Genomic DNA, 23,549 nt, shown 5'->3' on the forward strand with positions numbered 1-23,549 from the left:
CATCACCTAGGAGTGGTTGGCATTTTGCATACATCCGAACAGCAGCGCGTTCTGCTTGGCAATTGCCATATATTGCATGCTCTGCATTCTGTTACGGCTCAACTTAACCAGTTATCTCATATTGCTATACTGACCACCACTGCACCTGTGCGTGTTTGCAGTAAAACGACTCCACTGCTCACTGGTTGGCGACCACGGGGCCCTTAGCTGAGTTCTGGCATTGCTTCCACTTACTTGTGCCAGGCTCCTCACTTTCATCTATCCTCTTCGACCTCACTTGGTCAACTCTTGTTCTTTTCCGACCCCGACGCTATTAGGTTTGCGAGGGCTAGGGAGTCTTTCATTTTCACGCCCTTCGTGGCCCTTGTCTTTCTTTGACCGATATCTTCATTTTTCGAAGTGTCGGATCCCTTCCGTTTTTCCCTCTGATTAGTGTTATATAGAGGATGGTTGCCTAGTTGTACTTCCTCTTAAAACAATAATCACCACCACCACTACCACCATCACTGCTCACTACGCTTTTTTTTCACCTAACTTGCTCTTATGTCGTAACTGCAGCTTCTGCCGTCCACCGGCCTAGGAACTTAAAACCGGATAACAATTCTTTATTAGTTAACGGTTGGCATGTTTTTTTTGACTTGCATATTAAGAAAGACGGAAAATATTTTCCCTTAGGTGATGATGACAGACAGTTTCAAAAATCCACCGTTCTAGCCCTTTCACTCAATGTTTAAAACATCCTAGGGATATGAGCTACGAGTTTTAGGTAAATAAAATGTAATAAAGTATGAGCATATATTATTTATTTACTCGTAAAAAATACTATCCTTTTCTTAATCATCGTTATCCGGTCGCCAGCATTTTTTTTTCTTTTTTCTACCACTTCGAGCGCTAATCTGAGTCAATGCAGAGTCTCACTTAAGCCCTTATAACTACATTCGGTGTGGATATTTTTCAAAAAAATCAAGAAACGCCCGAGGGTACTGAACCAAGGAACACACTACAGAAAAAATTATCTAAGTTAATGTGGCTAGGATTTAGGCCGGAAGCGATTTTCGAATATTTTTTTTAGTTTGATAGAGCTATCCAAGTCTCACAATTTGAAACCTTCAGGGACCTTTAGCCTTTCAACTTTCGGCACAATTGAGGAAATTGCTGGATTTTACGTTTTTCGTAGAATGGGGACCCCTACTGTGTGTGCTAAGACATATTTTCAACATTAAAACTCCGCTCTGTCGTTACGACCGATGCCACAACTAGGGGCGTGGCGTGGAGACTAGGGCTGAAAAGCTTCAACAGAACACTGGCTTCTGTGATGATGGCGATATCCCAGGCAAATTCCGCGCCGTTCAATGGACTCGTGTTGTTTACATTAGCTAATGTATTCCTATAGCTTAAGCTTAGCACTGATTCACTCACTTAATATCCCTCAGGTTCACTGAACGGTGTACCTATCTCTCAATTGATGCACTAGCACTTGCCGATCTTACATACTTATCCTATTCATTGACCTGACACGCAGAATAGTGACGTTATACTTACATCGGACGTTTTGTACGCTGACGCACCATGCCACAAATCGAAATGCTATTCTTCATAAATAGGAATACTGTAGATTTTCCCACACAGACATAAAAGTCATGGGAGTTGATGATCTTTCACTACTGCACTCTTGTATATTTGCCATGATTAATACAGGTACTTCAGTATAATGTAACGGTTCAACCTGCTATTTGCTTTTCGTCACACCAACACAGATAGGTCTTATGGCAAAAATGGGAGAGGAAAACCTAGGAATGGGAAGGAAGCGGCCGTGGCCTTAATTATGGTACATCTCCGGCATTTGCCTAGTCTGAAAATGGGAAACCACGGAAAACCATCTTCAGGGCTGCCGACAGTGAGATTCGAATCCACTATCTCCAGGATGCGAGCTTACAGCTGCGCGCCCCTAATCGCATGGCCAACTCGCCCGGTACGGTTCAACTTAACCTCTTCCTTCGTAGTACAAAGCTTACCACCGCAGGCGCCCGTGCTTGTTGCAGTAAAAAATTATACCGCATTTACACGAATAATCCCCGCACCCTAACTTTAGAAAGGCTCATTTTGAAAAAAAAGTTAAATGGCAACATTAAAGCAAATAAAACCCGCACCCAATTACGTGCGTCAAATTTTTAAAAACTCTATGCGGGGATTATTCGCGTAAATATGGTAACTCCACTGCTCGCTACGCTCATTTCGCCTGACTGGTTCTTATGTCATAACTTCAGTCTATGCCATCCACTGACCTAGGAACTTAAAACTGGATAACTAATCTTTATTAGCCAACGGTCAGCATGTTTCTGTCTATTAAGACGTAAATAAACTTTTCCCCTTAAGTGATGATGGCAGACAAGTTCAAATATCTCAGCTCTGTCATTACCACCGATGCCACAATGGATGACTATGCCAAGCACCGCATCAATATTGGCTGCATAAAATTTCGATCGATGACAGGAGTCTCATACGACAGACGGATGCCCATAAAGCATAAAGGGAAAGTCTGCAAGATGGTCATCAGACCTGATTTCATGTACAGTTTTGACTGCTGTCCAAATCACAACGAGCACGATAACCAGCAATGTACGCCACGGAGATGCGAAGGCCGCAGTAGTCCGTGGGCGTCACTTTGATCGTCATATAATACTTTTTTAGTCTTTGGGATAAGTTCCTTTATTCAGACATATTATTTAGGCCCTCACTTAAACCTGACGGCCAACATATTAGACCAACACAAATAAAGCAAAACGAAACAGTTCTTATCCCTTTCAGACCCAAGACTAAGCGGAGATAATTTTTTTTTTTTTTTGCAATTTTCGTTGTTTAATACCTCAATTGATCACAAAAACATAAACAATCTGTTGCAGCAAAAAATCGTATTCCATTCTCGTTTTTTATGACCCACACATTTGTGTGGGCTGGGTCTATACTCAGTCGTTTTAGTGGAGAACTAGTAAAGTTTGTAAAGTTCACTTTATATTTATTAATATTAATATAGCAATGAAATATTTTTTTCTAGAAGGAGATTGAAGGTACATATAATATACATGTTCTATCACATCAAATTTGTTTATTTATTTATCTAATATACACAATACAAGCAGTGAGAAATTGTTCCAAATTTTGAAGAAAATAATAAATAATTGTGAAAAATGCTTACGCTTACTACATCATTTCTTGTGGAATTCCCTGAAACACTTATTCTTACTTGTTAGGCATAGGTAAATGTTACACTTAGTACATCGCCCTCTGGTTCGGCTGGATCAGCTGGTCATGCGACTCATGTGTGCCGTCAGCAGTTCATCAGCAGCTGGCCGGTGTTCAAAATCTTCGAGCCTTTTGTCCACACATGGGAGTGGTGCACACATCTTCTTGTTGGTGGATCTCTTTCTTGTTCTTTCTCCTCTTGAAAGGGCACTAAGTCGGTTGATGCAATAATTATTTCAGCTAAGGCTAATCGAAATTTCATCAGATCAAGAATGTCTTTCTTCGCAACTCCATTGCATACAGCACCTCTCCTGTATTCCATCCACGCATTAACGGTCGCCAGATCAATAAGGTGAATAGCGGTTTTCAGTGTCCACTTCTTTGTTTTAAAGAAGGTTCAGGTACTCTTCCAACAGCTGATCGCAGGTATCAACACCGCCCATCTTTTCATTATATTTTTTGGGTGGGTTTGTAACTGGTCCTTTAATGTACTTCTTTTCCTTTTTGTCTCATCTCTCTACTTCATGAACAGGGGTTTCTCCATGCATATTTGATGCCATGGTCAACCAATTTCAAGTCCTTCCATCGAATTATACACAGTCCATCATCTGATCGGCATACCTCCTCAACTTCACCTTTTACCATCCTTTGGTCGGGTTTAAATGTTTTATTTTTCATTCTTTTCATCATAATAGTGCCACTTCCATAGATTTCTTTATCACATAGGGCATCAGGAAGGTGTATAGTTGTGAAATGTCTGTCAAAATAAATTTTTGACCTGTACATTGGGTTCTTGATAGATGAAGAACAATATATTTCTGAAATTTAAAGGTTATGTTAAAGCAAAACTATGGAGTACGTTAAATAATTGCTGTAAACATAGCAGTTATTTAATTACACTGTAATCTGTATTCATACATTAAGGAAATAATACCGTATATTCCTTTTCGTGGGCCATTTGTTAGTTGAGAAATAAGAATAAGGTTAGCACACAAATGTGTGGGTAACATTTTGTGAAGCTTTACAGTAAAATAAACAAATTATAATTGCCGTATCTATGCATCAAAACTACTAATAAGGTATTGGTTTTCATATTATGCAGTTTGATATCAATATCTAACCAAATAAGGTAGTTATGAACAGACTTACCTGATAATGCACCGGTTGCCATGATGACCGCCCAAACCAGCAGAATCAACGTACTTCATAGGTCTTCCACAGGAGCACAGCACCAATTAATGGATATCAAAGAGTTTGCACAAACCTATGCTTTAAAACTAAACGGCTCAGAATGCTCTCGGTCACTGCAATGACTTGTACCAACTGTTGAAACGTACCCACACAAACGTGTGGGTAGGGTCTGAAAGGGGTTCCAACTAGTGGTCGAATCTGTAAAAAAGTAAAGTTTACGATTTCTTAACGGATTGTAAACAAATAAAATTATTTTTCCAAAAAACATACAGTGCACACATTTTTAAATAAGGAGAGAAAAATACACCTTAGTCTTTTACAAAAAACAAAACAGAAAAACAAGAGAGAAACGTTTAACGAGAAAACGCATGCAGTAGAGAAACAACCTCTCAGGAGGAAAGAGAATCCATGCAAGCAACTTATCATCGGGTACGAATGATACTAAATATGACAGGTGCGTGAGTTTCGGGTATCCGTTCCCGATGTAAAGGGTACGAATGATACTAAATATGACAGGTAAGTGAGTTTCGGGTATCCGTTCCCGATGTAACGGGTACCCGGGTATTTTTGTTTCGGGTAACTGCCGTAACAGCTACTCAGTTATCTTGATCTCGTCATCAGCCCTAGTTGAAACATCAGGATCCTGTCATATCTCCCAAGTTCAATATCTTTGTGTAATGAATATTTAATTTTCACCACCTCATTGATATACTGTATGTACAGAATACCATCTAATACGTTGAAAGTGGATTTCGAGAACCACTGTGTGACATTAGCACATGGAGGTGTTGACCGCGCGCGCACGGAGTAGGAACTGGTGCCCCACAGCAAGTTAACTCCGACTTGGGTTCGTCGGTGGTGCGCTCACTTAGGCGAAGTCGCCAATGTTCATGTTCGGATAAGGCAGTACGCTTTACTTTACATCAGACCTACCCCTGTAGGACATCCTTACAGAAAATCCCCATGAAAGAAAAGCTACAGTTTGTATTTTTGTATTTTTGTATATCTGAGGATGGTATATGTATTTGTTAGCTAGTGATATTCATATATACTTTACGGATGTCTCATAGCTAAAATATTCCTGGTTTCTTGTTCTACATATTAAGAAATTATAGGCCTTCCTTTACCTGCCAGTCTTCTAAAATGCATATGTAGTTCTTCATTTATGTTCTCTTGATCCATATGTGTTTTGTAAAATATTATATATTGCTTTTTATATTATTATTATCCATGCCTCTGTTTCAAACCAAATAATTCAGATATAGTAAGCTAATATTGAAGGATTTGTCTTATGTAACTTTTAATCTTGTTCCAGGTGGCCGGTGGTCACCCGGAAGCAATCAGTCAATGTAGGAACGAATTCCACTTCAGTGAAGGTAGGTACCATGACATACGTTACACTTTCTCCACCATTGTGCTTTGCCGGACTTGTTCTTAAATTTACTCCAGTATGCAGTAATTCCGTTATGTCAAGCTCAAATGTCATCAGAATGCATGAAGTGCAAGTGTGGTAGTTCAGGGCAGACGACGTAACAAGGTTCAGCGAGTAGAAATAAAAAATGTTTTATTGCTAGTGGTTTAAATTCACATTAAGTCACATTAACACATCGAAGGTTTTTTTTTTTAAATATTTGCTTTACGTCACACCGACACAGATAGGTCTTATGGCGACGATGGGATAGGAAAGGGCTAGGACTGGGAAGGATGCGGTGGTCCTTACCTTAATGAAGGTACAGCCCCAGCATTTGTCTGGTGTGAAAATGGGAAACCACGGAAAACCATCTTAAGGGCTACCGACAGTGGTATTCGAACCCACTATCTCCCGGATGCAAGCTCACAGCTGCGCGCCCCTAACCGCACGGCCAACTCGCCCGGTCGAAGGTTTTCAGCGACGTAAGGATGGGAAATGGCTAGGAAAGAGAAAGTACTGGCCGTGGCCTTAATTAAGATACAGCCCTAGTATTTGTCTGGTGTGAAAATGGAAAACTACGGAAAATCATCCTTAGGGCTGCCGACGGTGGGAGTCGAACCCACCAACTTCCGAATGCAAGCTCACGGCTACGCAACCCTAACCGTACAGCCAACTCGCTCGGTGAAACTAAGCATAGCAGTACAGATGGCTATATCCGAATCTAAAAAGTAGGGTAAGGTAGTACATTTTCGATCAAAATTTAATTAATCGCACACTCGCACTTCATTAACAGTACTATAGACATTCTTTCACATTGACAATGAAGTAGCCACCATATTAATAATATTATTTAAAGAAATTCCCATTATAAAATTGTACGAAACAGAAGAGCCTGTCTTTGGTCGCAATTGTACCGCTGGTGGTACAACATTGGCCACTCTCATTTGAGGAAAAAACATAGAAAGCTCAACAATCCCAGGTAAGATGAGTGATATCATATGCAAGCTTCGAATATCCAGTTTAATTTTCTGTGTTATGCAAGGTTTCCCACTTTCCCCGACAATGTATAATCTGGCCACAGGTCATATCAGCGAAAGAGAACTCTGTGATAAGCACGGCTAATTCAACCGTTAACGATATTAAGTTTTGCCGACGATATTGTTATTATCGGAAAGGATCAGGACTCAGCAGACGAACTTACGAAGTTAGCTTCCCTAAGATTTCAGGAACTAGATTAAAAATTAAATTCGGAAGTCTGTTCCTATGAAAAAGAAGAAAGGAAAATAAAGAAGGGATTCATTACAGCTGAGGAAGGAATGGTCATTACATGTACCTCTGTAACTGAGTGTGTTTAATTTAGGAGTATATTATACTGGTGTAATGTTGTTTGATGCCTTTGATGACGAGACCTAGTGTTTACAGTGCATTATTTCTTCTGGTATGGGCTAGAAAAAAGTTGTTACTTCCATTGATCTGTCACAGTCTTATCCTTGGCTTTGACAATATGAAAGTGACTGAGGTATGAGCCATTCCGAATGCAGCCAGCCCCCGCTATGAATGGTGTGAAAATGTTGCTCATAGGGTCGGTTGGTACATACTTTTCAGTGAGCTTGGCACACTGATATGTAATAGCAACTTCTGGCTCAGCGAGGAAAGCAACGGGAAACTACCTCATTTCCCTAGTACGCCTCTTATTGATGCTTAGGCCATCTATGACAGCTAATGGTGGAAGTGTTCGGGCTGAGGACTGACCATACATACAATCTTGTTTGATTCGAAGCAAACAATGACACTCCTTCAACAAAACCTCAGCTCATTATCATCTTGTCCACGATCTCATCCAGACCAGAAACATACCTACTATTCCGAATTCCGCAATATGCCCCACGTTAACATATCAATTCTTGTGTTCTTTTGGAGAAAATTCCCTCAGATGTTGTTAAAGTAATCAAATGTGCACTGAAGGAAATATTATTTTTATTTATTTATTTATTTATCATAAGTCTGTACAGAGTTCTCCTCCATTTTCACAGACACTATACATAGGTGTACATAAATGCATGAATGAGGTTTTTTTGAATGATTCCATGACCGAATAATATTGTCATGTATGCATGAATAAATGAATGGACACTTCCCTCCCAGTCACGGATAGCCACCAACTGAGGAGAGAGCATTCGGTTGGCAGGATAAATGCATGGATGGGATTATGCATCACTACTGCCCGGTCGTGTTATCCACCCCTGGTGAGAAAAAGGAGCCACCTTCCCAAGGATAACACGTCCGGCCCTTTCCCTTGAGGCCCAAACAGAAGACCCCACCTGATCTAATAGCTGTCAAACACTAATTTCTCACCATTCCCTAATTTCTGCGAGGCACACGTAAGCGGAAGTCCCGCACCTCATGTGCCCCCTCCCTATTCTTCTTTCTCTGTTGCATTTAGATCACTCTACATATTCGATTGGGATAGGCCCGTCCTATCCCGTCCTACTTCGGTTATAGCCTTACATAAGTGTATGAATTAATGAATTAATTAATTAATTGGCTATGATTCCCTATCTAAAATAGTGCCCTTTGCACAGGCGGATCGCCATTCCACATGCAAGGGCCACGCCTACGATTATCTACATGAGTGTATGAATAAATGAATTAATTAATTAACAATTCCCTAACTGTATTGAGAAAACACGTATGGATGGATTTATGAATGGGTTTATGGATATTCATGCATGCATGTTAGGAAAAAATACTCATCCCTCCCAGTACGAATAACCAGTAACTGGGGAGAGAGCCCTTGTTATGAATTTAATAAATGATTGAATGAATAATATGTGGAATGAGTAGTGAATGAATGTTATCAACCTACAGCCACGGATCGCCAGCAGCTGAGGATGAAACATTATATCCATTGGGCCCTGTCTCATTACAAACAGTTTGACAGTTAATTACGTTATGGCTTACTAACATATCGACTTTACAGTGCTACATATACTAATATTCCTTTTACTACATAGCCCTATTGGCAATTTCTTAACTAATCGGTTCGCAACACAATCATCCATCCGTAATATGACCTACCCTCATTGTAGGCTCTTTCAACACTCTTCTACATGAATTTCTAATTACAATTAACAGTTTACTGAGATTACCAGGTTTATACCATTCTTTGCTTATCATCTGAATAATCCTATAGCCATTCTCATCCTCATTTATCATATATTGTTCCTTGTTATTCAAAAATTTCCTTCTCACCGGAAGGAAATATTATCTCCCCCTACCGATACTCAAGATTCAATTATCTACGCCGATCAACGACATAAAGGAGTTGGCGAGTTTTGGGGAAGTTGGGAGGCTGTGCTTCAATATATACTTCAATATTTCAATTACAACGGTCGGGAAACCAAAATATTGAAGCCACGAGGAACTTGAATGAATAAATTAGCAGCTGCACAAGAAAGGTTCATATGGACACTGGTAACAAAAGCGTTAAAGTGGTGGTGGTGGTGTTGGTGATTATTGTTTTAAGAGGAAGTACGACTAGGCAATCATCCTCTATATAACACTAATCAGAGGGAAATTATGGAAGGGGTCCGACACTTCGAAAAATGAAGATATCGGCCAAAGGAAGACAAGGGCCACGAAGGGCATGAAAATGAAAGACTCCCTAGCCCTCGCAAACCTAATAGCGTCGGGGTCGGAAAAGAACAAGAGTTGACCAAGAGAGGTCGGAAAGTATAGATGAAAGTGAGGAGCCTGGCACAAGTAAGTGGAAGCAATGTCAGGACTCAGCTAAGGGCCCCGTGGTCGCCAACCCACGCTCCAAAGTTCAGAGCCCCTGGGGCCTCTTTGAGTCGCCTCTTACGACAGGCAGGGTATACCGTGGGTGTCATTCTACCGCCCCCACCCACAGGGGGGAAAAGCGTTAAAAACAGTGACGGTACGTACAATGCCAAGAAAAGAGTTGAACTCAAGGATGAGGTATTCGAGAAGTGGTGTCAGCTATGAAGTAAAGAGCAGGGAGTTAGGAATTCATTCCTTTTAATCGTCAGATAAGGCGTGATGATCTCTCTAGGTCGGAGTGAAGGGATACTCTGAAAATGACGTGCAACGTGCCGCCTGTAAGAGCTATAGTAAGACGATTACATTACGATACCCATTGCAGAAGTTGCGGTGAGACAGAAACATTAGCTCACGTCTTTGGGTTTCTGTCCTTTTCGTGGAATTCTTAGAGACACCCGACACCATACCATCAGGTCATCTATTGTAGAGTACTCCGAGGCAAAGGCTTTCAAGTGCACGAGGTGGTTCATGGTTTTACAACAAATGGCAGCACAAGGAGAATGGGCACGATCGCCATTAAGGAGAAAGCAGGCTATATTCTAGACCGCACGATAAGATGTCATTCGCATCTAACTCAACCAGTCGAAGTTGACGGTGAATAGAAACATATACAGGGTGATCGGAAACAACGTGAACAGTGTACATCAGCGTTAGAGGGTTGGTCATACTGATAAATAATTTGAAAGAAATATTTATGATATATTTTGGGTTTAAGCCGTGTAATGAACTATATAAACACTCTCAACGCGTTTCAAAAGGAACCTTGCCGTTCTTTATCAGAACAGAAACATGAAACACGACGCATCAAAGGTTGCTAAGAGAAAGCAACAAAGAACTTCAAATGGTGCCCTAAGATGCAATAGGGACGCCATTTTGGCCCCATGCTAGGGACAACGAATGGCAACAGTCAAGTGTGGTTCTGATGGTTCTGATGGTTCTGATAATAGTTAGTCATGATTCACTGAGGTAGCGTGTGCCGCGGTTGAAATTATCTGGGCGTTTACATATTTCAACCGCCTCCCTGTTAATTCTCGGACGATACTGTTTTATACGGGCAAGAACATTCACTTCTTGGAACATGACATCATGACCACGTGTTAAGGCATTATCAGCAACAGCTTATCACATAAGTGACCACGGCTGGTCCGTGATCCAACAGCTCTGCACTCTGACCAGCGAACCGAGCAGAGAGGGGTGGCCACGGCTCTACCGTGGCTCTACGCCTCTGCATTCGGGAGACGGGACAGGGCTGGACCTCACAGCTGGCCCCAACCGTAGGCTGTCCTGAGAAGGGTTTTCCGTGGTTTTCCATTCTTCTGCACTAAGGCGAATGCCGGGACAGTTCCTACTATAGGCCACGGCCGCCAACCCCTTCACCTTCTCCGAGCATCTCATTCACCGTAACAATTCCCCCGGCCTGAGAGATGGCGTCACCGTCTAAGAGGCCCGCCTCCCCCTTCAGGGGAAGAATGAAAACATTTATTAGGTTGGTTGAGTATGATACACCTGTTATGTTCCTCAATGCGAGTACATATCGTTCTCGAGCACCAGTCGAAGAATGAAGCTTCGCCAGGCGGTCGGTTTGAATACAGAGCTCCGAGCTGACAGTATCGCGCCAAAGTAAGTACGCTATGGTGACACGGTGTGTTTGTGTCTGATGCTGGTTTCTCGCCATGGCTCTCAAGCCGTTCTGAACTCATGTACAGATTTGGCAACAGCGCCGCGCAAAGCCTATTGAAATTCGCCCACGAAGCGATCTGATTGGCTAACTTCAGCAGCTGATAGAATGACAACGGTTCGTGATATCGAATTATTTCATTTTCAGCATGACAAACGCCCTAACGCTCAAATACCGGGTTCACATTTTTTCCGACCACCCTGTATTTGCCTGTAGTACCACATTACACAGAAAAATACCAGGTGATGGGTCTTATGACCGGTGCCAGGTGGACAATTCCAAGAAAAGAGATGATGGACAACATGAGAGTCTTCAGGAACAGCACTGATGAACTCGTGGACTGGGGGCTAAAAACTCTCAGGAAGCTATCCTCATTTTGTGACAGCATGTATACCCATAGGAATAAGATCAAATAGCCCTAAGTCTGAATCGCTTACATTTAAAATTTTGTAAAAATGAATTTATCTTGTTGTTATTATAACTTCTTAATGTCTTACTTAGTCTTTAATTTCGCAAATACCGAGCTCGATAGCTGCGGTCGCTTAAGTGCGGCCAGTATCCAGTATTCGGGAGATAGTAGGTTCGAACCCCACTGTCGGCAGCCCTGAAAATCGTTTTCCGTGGTTTCCCATTTTCACACCAGGCATGTGCTGGGGCTGTACCTTAATTAAGGCCACGGCCGCTTCCTTTCCACTGCTAGCCCTTTCCAGTCCCATCGTCGCCATAAGACTTATCTGTGTTGGTGCGACGTAAAGCAACTAGCAAAAACAAAACAAAAAATTCGCAAATATTGTTTATAATTGTTTAAAATTGTAGATTCTAATTTCACAAATCTTTTTTTGTTATTCCGACTTTTCAAAATATTTCCTTTTCAATCACTATTTACTGTATTGCTTATTCTCTGTCTTCGGGCAGCCTCCAGGTGGAGGAAGAATTTAAAATAAAAGTAGAAAATATATTTAAATAACAACGGAAGAAAATCTAATTCAGCAATTTTTATGTTTCCATTTCAGATGATACGTCACGGATTTTCGAAAAGGGAGCAACTACACGAGATGAGAAGGTGAAAATAAAAATTATTTAAATACTTTCTGAGAGCTGATTCCACAACCAATTTCCAGCTAGTGTCTGAGAATTGATTTTAATAATTAATAATATTTAATTAAAACTGATTTGTACGCTAATTGTTAATATTTTACTGTTTCATGTCCAGTGTTTCTTGGGATGCTTCTTCTCCACTTTGGGTGTGGTAAGTTTTGATAGGTCTATTGTCAGATACCAGTATATCTTCATTGTCTTTACAACAAATCATGTTCAACATAATAAAAACTACGCTTGTGCCTTAATTAAGTAAGCACTGTCTTAAATATTAATATCTATTTCTGAGGCTAGTTAAACAGCTGATGGTGAAAATTAGTTTGACCAGTGAAAGGAATATAGGAGAAGCCATTTCAGTAAAGGAATATCTTGACCTCCCCCAAGAATTCATAAATGGTGACACATACTTGGAGTGGACTCCTGACTTACTTGTGTCACCATCTTCCCTATATAGTCTCTATTGGACAAATATGTTATCTTGTAATCACGATGTAATGAATTACCCATCATTTGTTATTCGCGATCATTTTATGAGGAAAAGTGCAATCGGTTTGAGTCACGTTGCTGTGAGCTTGGATTGGGGAGAGAGTGGGTTCGAACCCCACTGTCGGCAGCCCTGAAGATAGTTTTATATGGTTTTCCACTTTAACATCAGGCAAAAGCTAACGCTGTAGCTTATTTAAGGCCACAATCGCTTCCTTCCTGTCCTATTCCATCGTCGCCATACGACCTATCTGTGTCGGTGCGACGTAAAACAAACAGAAAAAAAAAGAATAGCGCAGGTCACTTATAGCATGGGCTCATGTTCGAACCCCGACAAGCCTACCAAATTTAACTCTCTACCAATTTTTAATGAAATATATACCGTTGCCTCATATATTCAGTATGTTTAGGTCTATCAGTGTAGGTCTGAGGAATGATTTCCAGATTAGACGTAGACTTGGTTCGGATGCGTTTCCTGACACCAATCTTGTATGAAGGGTTGGATTTAACTGTTTCGTGCTTCTTTGATGGTTGGTAGTGTTGTGTGCACAAGTGTAGAGGTACATATTCGAACACAAACACCCAGCCTGGCGCCAGAGGCGCATCTCGAAATTGAACTCGAGACTTTTTGAACCAATGGCTACTTCACTAACCATTCACCCAAAGAGCCGTAGCACATGTAGGTCTTATGATGACGATAAGAAAGGAAAGGGCTAGGAGTGGGAAGAAAGTGAACGTGGCTTTAATTAAGGTACAGCCCCAGCATTTGCCTGGTGTGAAAATGGGAAACGACGGATTATCTTCTTCAGGCCCCGGGTTCCACTTCGAGGATTTTAACTTGCATCTGAGGGTTGGTTCGAGGTCTACTCAGCCTACGTGATTACAACTGAGGAGCTAACTGACGGTAAGATGGCTGCCCCGGTCTAGAAAGCCAAGAATAACGGCCGAGAGGATCCGCCGTGTAGACCACACGACACCTCGTAATCTGCAGGCCTTCGGGCTGAGCAGCGGTCGCTTGGTAGGCCATAGCCCTTGAGGGCTGTTGTGCCATTGGGTTTGGGTTTGGGTTTGGTTTGGTTTGGTTTGGTTTGGTTTGGTTTGGTTTGGTTTGGTTTGGTTTGGTTTGGTTTGGTTTGGTTTGGTTTGGTTTGGTTTGGTTTTGGGTAATATGTCTCCAATAGTTTATACCTGACTACAAAACCCGCGTAGGTTTAAGGTAGATAAAACCAATTGAGAGTTTTAAGAAGCATACTTGCTTTGAAACTGCCTTAGACTGTAAATTACTCCCTCAGATGTCTTTCTCCACTTACGCACAGCGTAGGCCTACTACAAGGTAAATATATTCCACCGGTATTATTGAAATGGGCTTTTGAAGCTAATTTTGTCTGACAGCTTGAAAGAAAGGGGTGTGGTCTTGGTCTATATAAGCCGAACCGCTATCCTTTAAATTCAGCATTTAAAGCATTAAAAGTGACGTCAGGGAAAACTGATAATGTGATTTGAAAGAAGAATTTGAGGATTTTTAAGGTTAAAAGTTGAAAATTCATTTTTTTGGTAAAAAATCGCAACGCTTAAGTCATGACTGCCCTTAAATTATTAATCAGTGCCTTGCTCTCTCTTTAGTTGTCTTACCTTCCTTGGCCGAGTTCGTTATTCCCCTACGTAACCTGTTTACCTCACATGACCCCCAACCTCCAAAGCCTTATTATACTACAATTTCATTCATACATATATTTTTCGCTTCATATACCATATGTATAAGTCAATGTTCAGTCATGTCATTTATGAGCACTATTAAAAGTAGTTCATTTTTAATGAAATTATTCTAATGTGATACGTTCTTTCTTAGATCGTAGACGGAAAATACTCCCTCAGCGGCGCAGAAGCTCATGTAGATAAAGATTTTGCTAATGATCCTGACAAGGCGAAGAAAATCCACGCAGTGAATGCAAAGTGCGCTGAAGAAGGTAATAAATCAATATTATGCAATCCACACTGTGTGTAGACTTCTGGACACAAGCACTGATTGTAGTTAAAGAAATCCCGTGGAACACAATCGACGAAGAAACATTTCTTTGAGAATGAATGCAGAGCCTATCAAATACCTACCACCTTTTTTCTGTCTGTACTAAGACGTTTATGGACCGATCATTTCTTGTGTCGAAAGATTTGTAAATATCTACAAAGAATTTAAGGTAAATGTTAATTGAATGTTTAAATATGACTTAAAGGCTTTACCGTATTAAAACAAATTTTCCCAATACCTCAACAGTCCAAAAATGATATGAATCAATCACCACTGATCTGCATTTAGTGCTGTCGCGCAGATGGCAGATTTCCTATCAGTTGTTCACCTAGTCCTATCCTTAATTACTTCAAAGCACTAGGACATTTATTGAACATCTCCCTTAGTAAATTATTCCAATCCGTAATTCATCTCGCTAACATGAATATTTGTTCCAATTTGTCCCCTTGAATTCCAGCTTTGTCTTCATATTATGATATTTCCTACTTCTAATAACTTATTCGACTACTGATGTCACTCTACACCATCTCTCCACTGACAGCTCCTACATATCACTTAGTTGAGCAGCTCGTCTCCTTACTCCTACGTCTTCCCAGCCCGAGGTTTGCAACATTTTCGTAAAACAACTCGTTCGTCGAAAATCACTCACAACAAATCGTGCTGCTTTCCTTTGGATTTTCTTCAGTTCTCGAATCAAGTAATCCTGGTGAGGGTTCCATATACTGGAACCATGATCTAATTGGGGTCTTACCAGTGACTTACACGCCCTCTCCTTTACATTCTTACTACAACCTCAAAATACCTTCATAACCACTCCATCAACACTGTAATTAAAATTGAGAGGACATTTTTATTTATTTATTTATTTATTTATTTATTTATTTATTTATTTATTTATTTATTTATTTATTTATTTATTCATTTAATTTTTACAATTTGCTTCATCGACACAGGTAGATCGTATGGCGACGATGGGATAGGAAAGAGTTAGGGGTGGAAAGGAAATGACCGTGGTCTTAACTAAGGTACAGCTGCAACATTAGGTGGGACGAAAAGCGAATAGCATTGTTTATTTTTTAACCTTGCGAATGTCAGAAGTACATCTAGTGAGTCACTACATAAAGTTGAACCTGTGATACAAAAGAGATATACTATCATTCATATTACATTTTGGTATTCCAACTCGTTCTGAACGTACTTACTAACAAATTTTAGAGTGTTATCTTTTGTCCATGCAACCATTGTTTTTCAGCAATTACAACGAACGATCGAAAGAAAAATGAACCCACAGCTCTGTAACTTCACCCACAATTTATTAGCTTGACTAAATTACTTCTGTTCATACGTGGTAATTAGCAAGTGCAGTGCTTCCTCCACTACTACGATGGGTCCGCGCGCGGCTTGCGGGAGATCTGCTTAAAAGGAAAAGTAGACGGGATTCTATTCCACTTCACTATATTGTTACTTAATCGTTTACTCACCACTTACCACTAAAGTCGCAGTTCATACGTTGTAAGTCACGTAAAATTAAGTTTAAAATTTAGTTACTAGGAAATTACTGCCCGCGTGTAAATAGGCCCTAACTGACTATTGTTATTAGCTGAGATGTACTTTGTCTATTCTGCTGCCACTCATCTCCGCTAAGTGGTATTACTGCTGCAGTTATAAAAACTAACCCGTCAATGACGGGTACACAATAACTCGTATTCGATTTATATTTTCCTTACGCTATGATGTTCATGTTACCCCTTATTATCGACAACTTTCCCTTCTAAAATTTGAACAATATAGAAACCTCCACGTGGCAGTATTAATCTTTCGAGTATTAAAAGAGAATATCCCATACTACTTATCTTCACAACTCAATTTCCTATCCTCTTTCCACCAGCATAACACACGCTCCGGCAGTACACTTGCTATCCCTCTCAGCAGGTCAGCAGCATTTAGCCGTTCCTTTGTTGCAAATGGAGCTAGAATATGGAACTCTCTCCCCCACAACATTAGAGCCATAAAATCCTTAAATTCTTTCAAGTTGTCTCCTCGATGTGTGTCGCCAGGCTGAATGAATCTGGGAGTGAATGTGTGTATGAATGTACGTTTACTGTGCTTATGGCATTTTATGTCATTCAACTTTTAATTTGTAACGATAGTTTTAAGACATGACTAAGTATATTTATAGAGTTTATGTTATTTTGTTTCATAGTTTGTAATGGTAGTTTTAAGATAAGATTATGAATATTGCTCTCAGATGTACAATGTTAATGAAGTGTGGTTAAGTGTAAGAGAGGACCATGAGTCCTAACTTCGCCACTACAAATAAAGGCAAATATAATAAATATAATATATATAATTCTATAAAGAAAAACTAGATTGTAATTTTGATCCATTTTGGTGTACCTCCTCTCTTAAGCACGTATTAAAATGATTAAATTATAGCCAAGGAAAATTTAAAGTAGCATTGAAATCTACTGTATATTTCGGTAATCATCTTGCATACCAATCATTTAAGTCATTGCCACCCGCTAAAACTCAATCCCGGATCCACACTCAGCCATAAGAGCATCTTCTTCTTTTCCTGCCGCTTTTTCCCACACCTGTGGGGTCGCGGGTGCGAACTGCGTCGCACATGTGGATTTGGCCCTGTTTTACGGCCGGATGCCCTTCCTGACGCCAACCCTCTATGGAGGGATGTAAGCACTATTGCGTGTTTCTGTGGTGGTTGGTAGTGTAGTGTGTTGTCTGAATATGATGAGGAGAGTGTTGGGACGGACATATACACCCAGTCCCCGAGCCAGAAGAATTAATCATAAGCGATTAAAATCCCCGACCCGGCCGGGAATCGAACCCGGGACCCTCTGAACCGAAGGCCAGTACGCTGACCATTCAGCCAACGAGTCGGACACTCAGCCATAAGAGCATGTAATTACAAAATTCCCAAAAATGTTATGCACCGCAAAACAAGTGTTGAAGACAACAGAAAAAAAGATGGTTTCATTGTAATGTCTGGTCCCTCTAATTTTGGGTTATCGTTTGCTAATATTGTTTTGTTTAATGTTATTTTCAGTAACAACTACTGACAAGTGTGAGACTGGCGAGTTGCTGAGGGCTTGCTATCACAAGAACTTAGGAGAGGTGAGACAATATTCTACTGAGAGTATCAAATGTCAATTCCCATTCTGTTGTAGCAATGATAAAGAAATCTTAACAAACTTCTGGAACATCCCTTTACTCACTGCATCAGGTTTCATAAATCGTAACAATGCGACATTCTTCAATGTTTCGTCGGTTTCGTTGTAACTTCTGGTCACTCTTATTTCGAACTATCGTATGCTAATATTGCTCTTATGTTATTTTCAGTAACAACTTCTGACGAGTGTGAGACCGGCGAGTTGCTATCGCAGGAACATAGAAAAGGTGAGACAATAATTTATTGAGAGAATCAAACGTCACTCTTCATTCTATTATAGGGGCCGATGACCTTAGATGTTAGGCCCCTTTAAACAACAAGCATCATCATCATCATCATCATCATCATCATCATCATCATCACATCACTCTATTATAGAGGTTAAGAAGAAATTTTTAAAAAGTCTAGAACATCTCTTTACTCACTGCATCAAAATTCGTAAATCTTATTTACAAATTTCTTCATTGTTTAATTACGAACTATGACTGTTGCCGTGTTTCTTTCTTTATGTATAAAATCGTCTTTCCGTCTGTACATTTATAACAGATCTTCATCGGTTATCTCGGACGCGGTGTATAAAGATCATTTCGATTAACAATTTCATTTTTTATTGTTTCGTTGTAGAGCTGTTACGCCAAATCTACTGAAGCGATTGACATTAAGTGTTAGGTCTACTATTCGCGAAGAAGACATCGTCGAAAGTAAACTAGAATCATTAGTAGTTTCATTTCAGTCTGCACAAAGGACTTGGCAGGGATAGTTGGATTTGTGAACTGTGAACAAACACTTTCGGCATTCCAAATCGCACGATGTCGCCATGTGAAAGATCTCAGGTGACACATTTGGTGTTTACCTGACAACATTAATTAGCTCAGCCATAGATCGTTCAGCATAATTTCGGTTTCTCAGGCAACGAAACATCGAAATTGATGTACAAATCAAAATGCCTGCAAACGGTAGCAAAAGCTGTACGACTATTACACAATATCTCTGAGGATCGTGATGGAGGTCGGATCACAAACAGTTTCTATATATTTCTACAACGGATAACGTTTCGAAAAAATGCTTAACATAATTCATGTATTCCACTGAACAGGAAGGGCTTACTAGAAAACATTGAAAAGACAGAAAGGAAGATCTTGAGGAAGATACTAGGGCCCAGGAAAGTGGGTCAAGAATTTAGACTGCGACCAAATGAGGAACTATACAAAAGGACCGAAAAAATCACAACATCCTTCAAGAAGAGAAGACTCTGCTTCTACGGACACATTAAAAGAATGCCACCAGAGAGAACAGCCAAGCGAATTCTGGAATACATGGAGAACAGGAAGACACAAACTAGCTGGCTTAAAGGGGTCAAGGAGGATATGGAGGAAAATAATATATCACAGCAGGCAGTATACAACAGACAGGAATACAGAAAAATCATCAACAAAATTAAGGGATTCCAAGATCAAAGTAGCAAAAAACGGACCGGCAACAACTGGTCACGAGAACGTAAAGAAGCCCACTCCGAAAGGATGAAGAAGTACTGGGCCGATCGAAAGAGGAAGAACCGTAAATGAATTATGCTTAACGTGGTCCATAGTAGACCTATTCGAAAACAAGAAGAAAGAAGAATAGGTATAGGTAAAATTATTTTGTTCAGCCCATTTTTGGTAGGATGACCATTACTGACATATTTATGGAAAACTGGCAGTGGTGATCTGTTTCAAGGAGAAGTACAACCAGGAAACCATCCCCGTATAATTATAAACAGGATAGGTTAAATAATATGTTCGAAGTGTCAGAACATAAAAAGAAGACGTTTATCACGTTACAATGATTCTTCAACGATTTTTTTTTAAGGATTCAGCGTAGTTTAGTGTCTCGTCTGTTATTGCTTTAGAAAAGTGGAGGGACTTCCAGGATTTCACGGAAACTGATAGGTATTATGCCTCCTACCCCGACTAATAATCCTATAACCCCGATTTCCCGTTATCTGTAAATCTTCTTGTTGACAAGAAAGGTCGGCTCATGATTATTCTTCTTTTCCTGATGCATGTTGCCACGTTGGTTCGGCGGTGGCGGTGGTGATTATTGTTTTGAAAGGAATTAACACTAGGAAACCATACTTTCTTAATCGGAGGAAAACAGAAGAGATCCAGAATGAGGGTATCGGCGAAAGATGGGAAGGGCCACGAAGGGCGTGGCCTAGCAATACTGTCGGGGTCAGAAGAAAAAAAAAAATTTCATCAAGGATGAACGCGAGAAGCCTTGCACATAAGTATTGTTAAGTTGAAAAAGTGCCCAATCCACGCTCCCAGGAGGAGGGTCCCTGAGGGTTCCCCTTTCAGTCGCAGCTTACGACAGGTAATAGATACTATGGATGCATTCTGCCCCACCCCCACCCTACCTCACAAGGGGATGAAGTTGACACACGTCAGACTCATAGTTGACAGTGGGATCGATTATGTAAACTTAAGGCCCCTTTCACACGATCCACTGCTTTCCACGCCACTCCACTCCACTTCTCAGACACTCCGTTTTTTCTTGCTGTCCACTTCCGGCAACTTCTTGTCCCCACCATATCTTTTGCGTCTCAGTTTGACTTTCGACCATGAACGCGAACGTTATCCTTGGGGTTTATGTTCTTACGAAAAGAAGTTTGAGGAGAAAGAAGAGTACTAGGATTCATTGGGTCCAGTTCGGTAAAATTGGGAATCACTTCGCGGGAAATTTCAGTACACATTTGAACTTTTTACATTTTATTTGAATAGTCTGTCCTTCGTAAATCCCACAGACAAGGACGATTTTGTATTTCTATTATTAACTTTACAGCATCTATGAATGGAACCGACATTTTGAAACAAAAAACTTGGAACTTGTGGCTCATATGATGTTGACCGTCTGAACGAAGTGCCTGCAGTATAGTTGCTGTTCATGGTCCTGTCGGACACAGCACGAACTTCGACCATTTTTTTCCACTCATTTTGAAACTAGCCATCTATTCACTGCAAGATAGACCATAATGGTGGCTGATCCAATAATATGAAGCAGGATACACCTTAATCAAAATTACTCCCTTGCCTTTCTGAGGAAGCTGGCACCAATGTTTGTTTTTTCATATACAGTAGCTTGATTTATTTAGCTTTTGGCACAAGTTAAGCCACGCAAAAATTGAGTAACATTACAGAACGGAATAAGTATAAAAAGTCAAGGTGAAACATAAAGTAGAAATCGAGAGATATGTACAATACAGAAAAATAGCTTGATGAGTTTTACTCATAGCCGACTATAGTTACTGTAGATGACTCTGGTTCTACTTATTAGAGCCGAGCTACACACATTTTGCTTTTTGCGGTTGGCAACAATAATCATTCTAACTTTCAATAACTTGCTTATAATCCACCTTGTTTATAACTTAATCAAGTGTCTTATACTACAAATTTGGATTTCAAAGTGTGAATAATCAAAGATGCCTGTATTATTTTTTGTTTCAGTACATCACGGCCTTGGACCAACAAGATTTATATATCCAGTTATATCACACTATCCATGGACTGTAATTAGAGAGCAAATGAAATAAACATTCACTTTAACTGTGATGTTGATGATTTATTAAAACCATTCGTTCACACATACCACGAAAATGTTGTACAGGGTGTAAGAGAAAGTTGTACCGAAAACATGAGGGGTGAATAGAAAGTACTACCGTCAATGTCCTATTTAATTAATAAATCAATCAACCAGTAACTACTGATCTCCATTTAGGGCATTCGCCCAGATGGCAGATTCCCTAACTGTTATTTTCCTAGCCTTGCAAAGAAACTTGAAATTTATTGAACATCTCCCTTGACAAATTATTACAATCCCTAATTCCCCTTCCTATAAACGAATACTTGCTCCAATTTGTCCTCTTGAATTCCAACTTTATCTTCATATTGTGATCTTTCCTACTTTTAAAGACATCACTCAAACCATACACTGGAACCATACTCTAGTTGGGGTCTTACCAGAGACTTATATGCCCTCTCCTTTACACCACTAATGTCCCTCCACGCAATCTCTACGCTGACAGCTCGGAACATACCACTTAGTCGAGCAGCAAGTCTCCTTTCTCCCAGTTCTTCCCAGCCCAAACTTTGCAACATTTTTGTAACGTTACTCTTTTGTCGGATATCACCCAGAACATATCGAGCTGATTTTCTTTGGATTTTTCCAGTTCTTAAATCAAGTAATCCTGATAAGGGTCCCATACACTGGAACCATACTCTAGGTGGGGTCTTACCAGAGACTTATATGCCCTCTCCTTTACATCCTTACTACAACCCCCTAAAAGCCCTCATAACTATGTGCAGAGATCTGTACCCTTTGTTTATAATCTCATTTATGTGATTACCCCAATGAAGATCTTTCCTTATATTAACACCTAGATACTTACAATGATCCCCAAAAGGAACTTTCACCCCATCAACGCAGTAATTAAAACTGAGGGGACTTTTCCTATTTGTGAAACTCACAACCTGACTTTTAACACCGTTTATCAACATATTATTGCATACTATCCATCTTACACCATTGTCGAGTTCATTTTGAATCTTGTAACTTATTTATTACTCTGTACAGAATAACGCCATCCGCAAAGAGGCATTATCACTAATTCCACTTCCCTACTCATATCATTCATATATAAGGAAATATAATGGTCCAGTAATAATGGCTTGAGAGGAATTTCCATCTTAATAATTACAGGGTCAGATAAAGCTTCGCCTACTCTAAATCTCTGAGATCTATTTTCTAGAAATATAGCCACCCATTCAGTCACCCTTTTTTTGTCTAGTCCAATTGCACTCATTTTTGCCAGTAGTCTCCCATGACCTACCCTATCAAATACCTTAGATAGGTCAATCGTGATACAGTCCATTTGACCACCTGACTCCAGAATATCTGCTATATCTTGCTGGATTCCTACAAGTTCAGCTTCAGTGGAATAACCTTTCCTAAAACCGAACTGCCTTCTATCAAACCAGTTATTAATTTCACAAATATAATCAGAAAGAATGCTTTCCCAAAGCTTATATGCAATGCATGTCAAACTGATTGGCCTGTAATTTTCAACTTTATGTCTATGATCCTTTCCTTTATACACAGGGGCTACTATAGCAACTCTCCATTCATTTGGTATAGCTCCTTCATCTAAACAATAATCAAATAAGTACTTCAGATATGATACTATATTCCAATCCATTGTCTTGAGTGTATCTCCAGAAATCTTATCAATTCCAGCCATTTTTCTAGTTTACAACTTTTGTATCTTACTGTAAATATCATTGTTATCATAGGTAAATTTTAATACTTCTTAAGTATTGATCACCTTGTCTGTCTGGACATTATCCTTGTAACCAACAAG

At 40.1% G+C, this 23,549-nt stretch overlaps 1 protein-coding gene across 1 annotated transcript in view; it reads left to right on the plus strand.

The window, feature by feature from the left end:
- Window positions 1-18,385, plus strand: part of LOC137500415 (uncharacterized) — a 165,659-nt gene extending 147,274 nt beyond the window's left edge. Inside the window, exons 3-8 of the mRNA XM_068227239.1 lie at window positions 5,750-5,810; window positions 12,377-12,426; window positions 12,577-12,612; window positions 14,794-14,911; window positions 18,035-18,102; window positions 18,328-18,385. Of these exons, the coding sequence (XP_068083340.1) occupies window positions 5,750-5,810; window positions 12,377-12,426; window positions 12,577-12,612; window positions 14,794-14,911; window positions 18,035-18,102; window positions 18,328-18,330 (336 nt within the window). The 3' untranslated portion in view covers window positions 18,331-18,385. The remainder of the gene's footprint in view (window positions 1-5,749; window positions 5,811-12,376; window positions 12,427-12,576; window positions 12,613-14,793; window positions 14,912-18,034; window positions 18,103-18,327) is intronic.
- The last annotated feature ends 5,164 nt before the right edge of the window (window positions 18,386-23,549 follow it).

This window comes from Anabrus simplex, chromosome 4, assembly GCF_040414725.1.
Source record: "Anabrus simplex isolate iqAnaSimp1 chromosome 4, ASM4041472v1, whole genome shotgun sequence".
Classification (NCBI taxonomy): Eukaryota; Metazoa; Arthropoda; class Insecta; order Orthoptera; family Tettigoniidae; genus Anabrus; species Anabrus simplex.